The sequence below is a fragment of the Thamnophis elegans genome, chromosome 12, assembly GCF_009769535.1.
Source record: "Thamnophis elegans isolate rThaEle1 chromosome 12, rThaEle1.pri, whole genome shotgun sequence".
Taxonomy (NCBI): domain Eukaryota; kingdom Metazoa; phylum Chordata; class Lepidosauria; order Squamata; family Colubridae; genus Thamnophis; species Thamnophis elegans.
In genome coordinates this window covers 30,862,181-30,874,296 of record NC_045552.1, presented here as the reverse complement: position 1 = coordinate 30,874,296, position 12,116 = coordinate 30,862,181, and the positions used below count along the sequence as shown (strand labels likewise).

Here is a 12,116-nt window from a genome sequence, read left to right as displayed (position 1 = left end):
GGAGTAGAAACTACTACTGTTTGTTCCTGGTTGTTCCTGTATGTTCTCCGTGCTTGTTATTGGAGTTGAATACTGTATATTGGATGGTGGCTACTCTGTATGTTAGTTACCTGTCTACATGGTGAATTGTGAGTTGAGCACCTGTAAACCAACGTGTTGTATCATAGACTGTGTATATAATTCAAGACTACTTATTCAAGACTACTTATCGTTTGTTTTGGAGAATGTTTATCCTACTTTATTTTTGTTAATGCAAGTAAAGTTATCCTTGTTTTAATTTCGGCGGTTGTGATTGATAGTGTGACTATTCAGCGGCACATCCTTTGCTACCTTCTGCTTCTCAACTCTAGTCTCCAAAAGGAGAGATACTTAACACCCACCTCACATTCAGTATTTATCTATGCCATTTCCTTGTACCAACATGCTATGTATGAAAAACAGAAGCAGTATTCTACTGCAGGAAGTGTACTTTAACAGCCATTTCTTACTTTATGAACTAAACTGCAGCAAATTTTATTGCAACAGGGCCTCCAAAATCCAGCTGACTTTATGATGTTGGCCTCCAAATGCCCACTTTCAGTTTATGGAAAAAAATTCCCAGATCAACTGCTCTGTATCAGGTGTGAAGAAAAAAAGCACATAGAATAACCATAATCTTTCACTTTCACCCAGCCTTTCTCTAGATAGTCTGAGTGCCAGGATTGTCCTACATTTGATAAATTGTCCCCACCAGGAATGTGTTTGGCCCTTAAAGAAGGCAATACCTTTTCTGCTTCTGCTGCAGTGCAAAGGTTTAGCAGCCAAGAAGTCAGGACATCACGGACGGAGCCAAAAGACTTCAAAAGAGTCTTGGCATCCTTCTCCAAAGCCTTCAGTAATTGCTCCGGGACCTCCTGAGGAGAGCTGGCCACAAGCCCTTCCACAGCTTCCAGCTCCTGATTCATAGGCGCTGACAGATCCTTCAGTTCCCCATCCAAGGCCTAAGAGGAAAAGAATGCTGTTAGCCTAAGCAAAGCAAAGTCTTTTCCAAGTCTGGAATAAACCTCTGCCTGCCCATTCTAGGTCACCCTAACCTGCCAGAGCAGAAGAGCCACAGCTACGGCACTGGCTTCACTGTCCGAGCAAGAAAATAAATGGGAGCCAAACCACTGAATATCAACCCTTCAGGTTTTGTTCCTCTTTCCAAGGCTAAAGTGTCATTAAATGTAAGTAATTAGAGGAGACAGGGCTTAAAAGAGTGCTTCTTAACTGAGGTCTGTAAGAATCAGAAGGCACAATGTGGCTTTTATATCTTTCCCTGCACAACTTTTATTTTTGGAGAAGGGAGAAAAAAGACAGTTACAAATACAACACTTTATAAATGTGCTCCAAGAGTGTCCAGAGCCCAGTCCAAACGGACAAACAAGGCAGGAAGCAGCTCCATTCTCCCAGCCTTATTCATCAAGAGTAGGACTCAGCCACCAGCAACTCCAAGTCCATCATCTTTGTGATTAGCTATAGAGTCCACCCATTTCACATTCTTGGCCCAGTGGACTCAAGTGCATGAAGGCAACTTGGGAAGTGAGAGAAGGGAAGAAGGACAGACAGACATGGAGAGCTGCTAACCATTTGGAAACTGAGGCAAGGATACATCTCTAACCTCCCCAGTTGACCTGCTTTTGACAGAACCATATTTTTCTAGTCCTAGACATACTGGTATATCCCAAAGACTGGTGACTCCACCTAACTGGCAGAGGCGAGTGGGCTGCAAGGAGGAGGTTGGAAAGGCCCTGGGATCCACGGGGGAAATTTCCAGGGCTTGGAAGCTGCTAATTTGAGCCAAGGGATCCTTCAATCCCTGGAATAACAGTCTCTTCTCTGACTTATAAACTCTCAGGTCAAAGCACTTGGCTTTCCTTAGGTCCCCTGTTGCCAGTCGCCCAGGAAGTAAAGGAAGAATGAAAAGTGGAGCAGGGCATCCTGCTTTAACCAACCCGGTTTTGTGCTCACAGGAGCAGCTACAGGCCCAAACCAACACGGCTCCTAGTCCCAGCCTCAGTTGACTACCTAGCCCTCCTGTGGATGTCCTGCCTGCTGAGAGCCATGAAGATGGCCTTGGGGTTCAAGAGCCATTCCTAAACCAAAAAGGGCAAAGGCATTCCTTAAGCCCCGGGGAAGAAGAAAGCAGCAGGAAGAGGCTCGGGCTGGCTCCTCCATGATTCCCTGGGGTATAAGAGGGAGGGGAGGGAAAATGCAGGCAGAGTTGTCAAATTCTGTTACCGAAGCCTACAGTTCTAGCCACCCTGTGGAATCAGTTTCCTGATTTGGACAATCTCGTAGGGCTGACACAGCTGTGTCCTCAAGCCGAGCAAGAGACTGGCCATGTGAGACATGGGCATGCCTTTTTCCTGAGGTCAGGGCCTGCTTCTCTTACCTCAGCCTGGCGAAGAAGCTCCTGCAGCGCTTGGAGGTTCAGCTCCGCCAGCTGAACCCTCTGCATGCGCATCTCAATGCTCCGCACTCTGGAGAGCAGCGCAAGCAGCCTTTCATCATAGTTCAGGCAAAGCCACTTGCTAAATGGAGCCTGGAAGAGCAGGAGAGAAAGAGCAGGGCTCTTTGTATAGGAGGGATATGGACTGAGAAGCATCTCTTTTCCTTTTGGACTTTGTTACATTTATACACTATTGCTTCTTTCTGAAAATACCCCAGTTTCTTTTCTTTCAATCACATTTTTTTCAATTAAAGATCATTTTTCAAAACTCTAGCAAAAATTTCTATGGAATGTCCTCACCTTCTTAGATCCTTTTTCAAAAATGTTTACTAATTAAATTGACAATATTCCAGCATTGTATTAAACTAGTTTTTGTATTTGTCCATATGAAATTGTGGCTAGGCTTTTTGCTGCCATATTGTTCAATTTAAATATTTTAATGCAGATGTTACTATTTATGCTAGTTAATTTACTTTGTTAGCTGCAAGGAGGCAGCAAGTAAATATAATTAAATAAGCAATAATATAAATCAACGATAAAGCTGCATAGTTCTCAGCTTGACAGTTCAAGGAGAGGACGGTGAGATTTGTTTCTGAAGGGTTTTTTGGCAAGATTTCAGAAATGGTTTTCAATGCCTGCCTCCTAGGGCTGAGAGAGAGGGACTGGCCCAAGGTCACCCATTTGTGCCTAAGGCAGGTCTAGAACTCAGCCTTGCCCAGTTTCGAGCCAGGTCCCTTCACCACTGTATAAGGTGGCTTTCAGACAACTGTCACTAGGTATCTATTTTGTCTTCACAAATACACTAGTTCTCTAATTAAGTCATGAGATATGCATGAACAGCCATAAGATTTAAGCTACCTACCTTGGTAGATGTGGAAGCATCTTGACATTTTTCTTCTGTATTTTCAACCACGCAGGAAGAATCATCAACATTCACGACTTCTCTGATTTCTTCTGATTCCTGCTGCGTGCATAGCTTTTCAGAAAAATCATTTCTGCGTTCTGGAAACTCCTTGTCTTGTAGTGTTTGTCCCTCTGGTTCAATATTGTCACTTTCTTGCCTCAACTCTTCTGCTTCTGAAGACATGGACAGCTCTTTATGATCAATGTTTTCATCTTTTCCAAGCGCTTCTTTGACTCCAGCTTCTTTTTGTATGAATGATGTCACAGAGGAGTAAGAACTTAACTTGCCCTCTAATTTTTTTCTGTTCTGAAAAGCTTCTGATTTTGACTCAGAAGACCCCAAGGATTCTGTATACTTGGGTACCTGCTCTTCTGAACTAAAAGATTTTTCCTTTTTTTTAAGCAATATTGGTCCTTCTATGGTATCTGTCAAAGAATCTGTGTAAAGTCTTGCCTTTTGTACACAAACCTCTTCTGGTACATCTCTCTTTTGGACAATGCTCTCTTCAACTCCAACATGTTGCTTCTCTTTCCTGCCTGCTTGATGGTCTTGACTTTTAACTCCACCTTGTTTAAGTGGGCTTGTCACTCCACCAGATGGATTTTCCTGCAAGGATTCTGCAGTGCTAGGGATTAACTCCCCCTTAATACTTCTTCTCATGGTGGTGTCCCTGGAATTTGATGAGGGAGCGGTTTGTTTCTTAATCTTTTTTGCTTTCTTTTTCTTAATGGTTTTTAAGTCAACACTTTCCAAATTGCTGAGTTCATGAGTTTTTAATTCTGAACCTTGATTTGGTAGCTCCATTTTGGCATCCTTAAGCAATTTGTTATCAGCCTGTTTGTTGGATACAATCTTGGTAGAGCCTTGAAAATGTATATCATCATCTTCTTTCTGTTGTTGAATTACAGAACTGTGTTCTTTGGATATCTGCCCCTCTACAGATTCTATGTACAGGGTTCTATTAGCTATTTCAAGGCCAAGGGATACCCAAGCACTTTCTTCTGGCTGAAACACTTTTTCTTTCTGCTCCTGGTCTCCGTTAATTGTGCTACTGTCCACAGGGAAAGTTTCTTCCAGTATCTTTTCAGCCTCTTGATTACTTCTTGTTTGCCTTTCTAGCTTTCCTTTAAAAAGTTCTTTCTTCCTCAACTTATTTTTCTTTTTACTATTTTTTTTCTGGGTCCTTATTCTCAGGTCTTCAACTGGGTCCAACATGAAGGCAAGCTCAGGTGCCAGTTTGTTCTCCTCTAAAAACGGACTGAATGAGCTGTCCACAGTTGAGACAGTAGAAAGGGAAGGGGCAATAGATTCATCTCTCTCCTTCTTCCCACTTGCTTTCAATGAAGTAATGCCGATTTTGGCAGAAGTATTAGAGTATGTTGCTTCAGATGGCATAATTTGTTCTTCACTACTAGGATATTTATGAATGGCCAATGTTTCAGGCTTTGGGGCATCATTTTGTAGCAACCTTTGGGGCTCAGGGCCTTTATGTTCTTCTAAGTCATGTCCACATTTATTGGTGACTGGATCAGGTTCTTGAATTGCACTGGCTAATTTGGGGGTGATTAAGCCTTTTTCAGTGGCCTCTTTCAAGGTTACCCGCTTTCCACTCTCAGCGCTAACAATCCCTCCAGTCAAAATCTGATTAATAGCAATGATTTTAACTGTATCTTCATCCAGAACTTCTTTTTCCAGAGCAGATGCCAAGGACAGTCTTTGGCCAGTAGAAGTTTCCAGGATGCCACTTGTGTCTGCCTGAGCCTGCAGCAACCTCAAAGCAAGCATGGGGTCTACTTTGCCAAGTTTAACCGCCTGAGAACACAACAATACATTCCCAGTCACCTCATCTTTTATGTCTTGAAAGGGAATAACTTCTAAGTATCTATGCCCTGACTCAATGTCAATTTTGCTCCTTCTGACCAATTCTGAATGTGGGACCAATCTACAGCTACCTGGATAAAGAATAGCTTCCTTCATTTCAGAAGTGATTGCTGCTTGTTCCATAACTGTTTTGGATATTAATCCTTTCTTAACAGCTTCAGTCAATGTAATCTTCTGTCCAAAACCAGGATCAAATATGCTTCCAGTTGAGGCTTGTATTTCTTGAACTTTTCTTTGAAAATCCGAACTGATTAATCCAAAGGATATGTCTTGAGGCAAGGACACAATTTTGTTCATTTCAGGATAAATGGAATGGTGCAGGCATAGGTCTTCTGCCTTTTTGAGATCTTGGTAGAAGTTTTCATCAATCAATTCATGTTCCAGAGCATCATCTACACAAAGTCTCATGCCGGTCTTGTGATGAAGGATGCCTCCGTTGGCGATCTGCTTAGCTAGGAGTCTAAAGGCCTTTTCCTCACTCAGATGTCCCTTTTTTACAGCCTGAACAATGGTCAGTGGTTCATTAGTTTTAGGATCCAAGATGCCTCCTATTTCAGCCTGCAGAGCAATGAGTTTTTCTTTCACTGTGACTTCAGCATATTTGCCTTTATATGCTTTCTCCAGCTTCTTAAGATTTTCTTGGCTGGATTTGTGTATCAGGCCAAGGTTGGAAGCCAAAGTGACAGACATTTTTTTGCCACGCTTGAAATCAACAATTCCTCCAGAAACTATTTGTGCCTCCAGAATTCTGGTAGCAGTTTCTTTATCCAATAGCCCAAACTCAGATGCCTCCTTGATGGAGTAAATGCTTTTGTTCCATGGGTCAATAATACCACTTATAGCTTGATCTGAAGCTAATACTTTTTGGAGAAGGTTCTCATCCATCAATCCTGCACTGATTACTTCTTCCATGGTTAATGACTCAGAGGTCTGTGCATCAAAGAAGCCGCTAAACATTTTCATCTCACCCATCACTTTAATGGCTGTATGGCTGGGCACAGCTCCGCAGGCAATGGCCTCATTCAGGAGCATTTTCTTCCCTGTCTGTTCATGAATTATGCCACCTTCTTGCAGCTGCATTAACAATACGTTCAGGGTGCTGTCTTCTGCAGATAGTTTCGGCAATACAGAACTAGCACTTTGATAGATAGGAACAACTCTTTTGTCTGTGGCCAACTGCTCCCTTTTAATATGTCCATCTACAGGTTTCCCTTCGGCTTGAATAAAAAGGCAATCTCTTGATCCATTTTGCACTTTTCCCATGCTTGACCAGTTGGTAGCCTCTGGCCTATCTACTGCTACTACTTCCTTTTCTAAAATGTGAGATTCTTCCACCTTTTCCAAACTGTCAGCACTCAAATCTCTTTGTCTGACATCATTTTTTCCCATTTCTCTTTCTTGCTCTTTCAATGTCATCTTTTCCTCTTCTGATAGTTGTTTTTCAAGCTTGTCATCTTCCCACTTAACCTCTGTATTCCTAGTTTCTGTTTCAAAATTGGACTTGCATTCTTGCAGCTCCATCCGACTCTTGTTCTGTATCATCATCAAACCTTGCTCTCTTCTGTGGTCATCCATCTCACTTTTGAAGTCTCCTGCAAGATCAGCTCCAGTTTCTTGTTCCTTCACATTCACAAATTCATTTATATCTCCAATTTCCAATTGAATTCTTTTGCTAGGTAGAGAAATGTGGGGTTGCAGATTTTGTTCCTGCTTGTTTTCTGATGCAGATGAATTAAGCCAGAGTTTCTCTAAAATTATTTCATTGTGGGATCCAGTTTCTTCAGTTGTGGCATTCCTGCCAACAGCCTCACACCATTCTTTGGGTTGCATTTTGCTAACTTCTAAGAGGTCAATGCTAGAGCCATTTTCTTTTGCTGGCACCAGGATTTTGGACAGGCTATTTAACTCTCCATCTACCAGAAGCAATTTTTCACCATTGTGGATGTTTACATAGCTGTGAGTCATCAAATAGAACAACATCTTTTCTTCACAGCTTCTTAAGGGACCCTTGTTTTGTTCTCCATGATCTGCTGGTTGAGCATAGGAAGAACTTCTCCTTTGGAAGCTGCTTGAGAGGCCAGAAAGGGGAATCCCTGGAATGAAGTCAGGGAGGCAAGTTGATTTTAATGTTTTGGCAACATCTTTATTCAGGATTCCACAATCAACAGCTTTCTTCCATGAAAATATTTCATTAGTCTCAGCTTTAAAAAGTGCTTTGATGTTTTGCCTGCCTCTTAAAATTTTATCAGCCAGCTCAGAAGTTAGGATACCTTGCTCCAGAGAATCGATAACAGGCACGATCTCTCCTGACTCAGGCCTCACAAGTCCTATAAATGAATGAAGGGATTCCAGGATCATCACTGCAAGTCTTGATGTCACCAGGCCTCCCTCTATCGCTTTCTGCAGTGAACATCTCTCTCCGGTAAGGGTATCTATGATGCCCCCGGTCTGCAGTTGTCTGACCAGAAGATCACAAGCCAGTTTTTGTTTTACTAAGTTATGTCTTACGGCTTCATCCACAGTTAATTGGCAATCGCTTTTGGGGTCCTCAAGGTCACCAGCAAAGAGATGGGCTTCTGGTGATTCCATTGTAATTTCCTTTTCTACTCGTCCTTCATGAACTGCACAGAAGCTGCTTGCTTCTTGGCCTGACTGGACGCTCACCATCCCACCTGACACCTGTTTTATTGGGAGCAATTTCAGTCCTGTTTCCTGGTGAGAGACACGCTGCTGCATCAGGTCATTGAAGCTAATTTTCTCAGCTGAATTTGGGTCAGTCAAAGCCTCCTCACAATATTTCAGACTAGACACCAACTTCTGATGAAAATGATTGGTAATGATGCCTTTTTGAAGAGCATCTTCTAAACCAATTTGCTCATGGCTAGAAGGATCTATAAAACTTCCAGTTAGAAGCTGTATTTGTGCTATTTTTACTCCAGTATTTTCACTGATTATTCCATTTTCAATGGCTGCAACAACAGGATGAAATGGGCTACCTTTGAGTTGGATGTTCTTTACCAGCTGGACAGCATCCTGCATTTCCTCTAAATGTTGGTAGATCTTGCCATTCATTATGTCTGTTGTTAGGCCTTCTGCCAGCGAGAGCTTTTCCCTGGCATTGGGAATCATCAGACCAGTTGTGATCACCTGAGTTTCCAAGAGGAGAAGGCCTGTTTCTTGGTCTAGGAGACCTTTTTGCATGGCATCAAAAATAGAGAAGACTTCCATTGTGCAAAGATCTAGAACTCCAGCAATAGCCTCATTTCCCTGGGGCAGAGGAGCAGGGAAAGGAAAGAGAAAAAAATCAGAATCACAGTAACAGTGGATCTATAAATGCATCCCAGTCCAAGATGTCTCAGTCATCTAAAGCATGGTGAATACTGAACTAGAAAGCAGATATTAGGTTGGTAATTTATACATTGTATGGCATAACATGGGAACAATTTTGATCTTACAAATTGTTTTCAGTTTGGAGCTCAATTTAACCAAGCAGGGGAGGCACTACTGAGACATTTTGGGTACCCAGCAAGAGCAGCAAAGCAGCAGGACCATCCTTGCAGCCACTTTCCCCAGGGGAAAAAGACAGAGAAAAGGAGAGAGAAGCATACTAAGAACCACTGCCATGCACTCCTCATAGTCCCCTTTATTCAAAGGAGGAGACAGGAAGCACAGAAGGACCACAACACAGTTCACCCAAGGAAAGGGAGCAGGAGAAAGCATGCAGCTCCCCAAAGAGGCAACAGGTCCCCTTCTTGCTTTGCAGTTTCACAGCATCCCTTTGACTGGTTTGGGAATGGCAGCCTAGAGGAAGGGATGCAACGAAATGCTTTCTACTATCCAAACATGACTTTTTTTAAATTTCAAGACACTGCAGTTCTTCTAAAGTTAACATGGAAAAATCTAAATCGCCTGATGTTTGGGAGAAATTATTTTGAAGCAATGGAAAGAGCTGGGCTAGAAACCAAGAGATTGTAAGATCTTCTTTTGGCACTATCCCTCATGCTCAGCCCAACCCACCTGGGAGCTTTCAGTCATGGGGAAGAGGGAGCATTAGGTACTATCTCTTGAGTTGTATGAAATATTTTATTTGAATTCATGAGCCACCCAATTTCAAGGGACAATGAAGCTGCATATTCAATATAGTAAATAAACACATGTGGTTTGCCCTTGGAGGACCAAATTACCTGCCTACCATTATCACTATTGTGAACAAATGCTTTTCAATCACATGGAAATTGGGCCTAAGACCACTGCAAATACAATTTTACAAAGTGATCCAAATGACAAAGCTGCAGTTTAAGCCGATAGCCTCCCTCCCGCAATCGATGTCTGTCATGGAAATGCTGTGTTTTCTCAATCTAGCAGGTCAGCCTTAACTGAGGAGAGGAAGAGAATCTGTGAATCTTTACATCTTGGACGTTTTGGACCATCAAGATTACAGGTCCACGGGTGAAAAAGTTGTGGAGCATTCTTCCGCCAAGAGAGTCTTCCGTTAAACCCAGAACTGCACCCTGTAGGCCTTCTCCTGCTCCCTGGGCCAAGCGAGGCAGAATGGCAGTTCAACTGCAAAGGCCTTCCAAGCCTGCTACCACCACAGCCACAACTCCAGACATGCACAGTCAGATATTAAAACAAGAGGGAAAGAGAAGGAGAGGCGTCAAAAGGCTTCTTACTTACCAGAGTCAGGGGGCTTTGCCGTGAGCAGTTAAAGACAGAGCCTTTAGGTAGCAGCTCAGCCGTATGGCACACACAGTGTGAAAGCTGGGGGTTAGCGTCCGGCATGCGACTGTTTGTTTTGCACAAAAGTAGAAAGAACACCCACACAGGGCCCAACCCACACAACTGCCCCACATTTCTAGAGTGAGATTTTTGGTGCAAACTCCAGGAAGGTTAGTTTTTCAAAAACAACAACAGAAAATTGTAAACAAGGATGATAGTTATTCTGAATAGTAAATAAACACAAAACAGTAAACAACAGGGACACATCATCATGCTCAATGCAGAGGCTTCTGCTAGTTTTGGTGTTTTGGATGTGCAGCTCTGTCTGCTCCACCCATTGCCTTAAAACTGGAACAATATTTCTGTCCCCCAGCAGAGATGTTTAAGAGGTTCCTTGCAACCATGAAGCACCCAAACCAAACTTCAGAACTTCATTCTTATTCTCACGTGAAATTGAAAAATACCTTTTGGATTCCTCTCCCTCCCTCCATTTCCCCAGAACCAATGACAATGTGTTCCACATCAGGCACCCAGAATTATAAAGGCATGATGGTTCCTAAGAGGGATCACAGTGGACAGGAAGAAATAAGTAGGTTTTTCTAGGCTGGGGCAAAAGAGAATTTGGCAAAGGAACCTCAAATTCAGTGGTTATAGCACTTGGGAGAAAAGCCCTCTGATGATTTTCTGATGGCATCCGCTGTGATGCTATGATTTAAAACAGCACCCCTTTTTCTGCAGGGGATATGCCCAAATAAAAAACTAACATTTATCCGTCTGGCTGATTTGGTTTACAATGCTTCAGAGTAGAGGGATCCTGCAAGCATTAAAAACACAATTCCACACAGATATACAGGTTGCATTGGACACATGAATATCACATTTATATACAATGATATACAGATATATTCAGATAGGACTTATGAACAAAGCAGTAACAAAGATAGGAAGGATGCTCAGACAATTGGCCAAGGGTATAAGAAAAGAGGGCACCAAGTAGCAGAAGGTTGCAGAAGAAGAGGGCTGAAGGAAGAAATGTTTTGATCATTTTCGACCACTGACACATTTATGATTGGAGAGCATCATAGGCTGTGAATTGGTCATGTATAGAATCTTTCCATGGGCCAACCGAGAGGGAAGAGAAAAATTCTATCTCCTTGCTCTTTTGGGATTACAAGCATAAATCCTATTTCAGCCACGTTCTTAACCCTGCTTTGTAGGTCATCTGGCTTATTTCTGTGACTTTCACCTTTTGTTCTCCATTTCCTGAAAAAGCCTCCCCTCCCCCTTCCCTGTCTCTTCTACACAGGATCTGCTACAGGCTCCTTGGGTAGTTCCCATAAGTTGGTCCCTCGCTCAGGTGTCTATGAGCTTCTTTTCTTGCAGAAGCAGCCAAATGCAGGAGAGGGGCTGATAGCAAGATAGAAGCAGACTGGGACATTTCCTACCCCATGTTTTTTCATATAAGCCGTCCTTATTTTCAAGGGATGGATGGTGATAAGGTGAGAGGCCAACCTTCGTAAGCCTTTCACAACTGTCTTGAGAGAAATACTACTGGAGGAAGCACAAAACTACACATCCTCTCTGAGAAACAAAGAAAGAAAGAAGAGCCCTTCAGGGGACAGGCCTCGTCTACCATCTTCTAACCATTATAGCTGTCATCTGAAACCCTCAGCTTGGTTCCAGTAATCCATACAGATCAAACATTTCCTCCTCATGTGGTAAAGGAGTGGAACAAAAATGGGGGGTTGTCTGTATGAATTTTCAGAGTTTTTCAGGATGTTTCTAAGCATGGACCTTCTCTTCTACCACTGGGGAAAGAATGCCACAAATGTGGAAAATAAAGAGAATGGGAAAAGAGCTACCTTATGTGCCATCTCCTGAGCCATGTGTCTCTGCAACTGCTGAAGCTGTTCTGTGGAATCACAGCAGAGCTGGTCATACGTTTCTTTGAGCGCATCCAAGTGGACTGAAATCTGTACCTTCTCCTGGTCAGAAAGCCTGCAGCATGGGAAGAAAGACAGCTTGGAATAGAAACACAGCCAGTTGGCAGCAGCTGAGCGAGATTCTGCATTCCCACACATGAAGTTGCCCATGCAAACAGTCATCCTGGCCAAACCCCTTGAACATCAGTAAACCATACTT

At 42.8% G+C, this 12,116-nt stretch overlaps 1 protein-coding gene across 1 annotated transcript in view; it reads right to left on the bottom strand.

Moving 5' to 3' along the window:
• MACF1 (microtubule actin crosslinking factor 1) overlaps positions 1–12,116 on the bottom strand; it is a 350,069-nt gene that overhangs the window by 140,723 nt on the left and 197,230 nt on the right. The window contains 1 exon segment of the mRNA XM_032227099.1: positions 11,837–11,972. Coding sequence (XP_032082990.1) covers positions 11,837–11,972 — 136 coding nt within the window.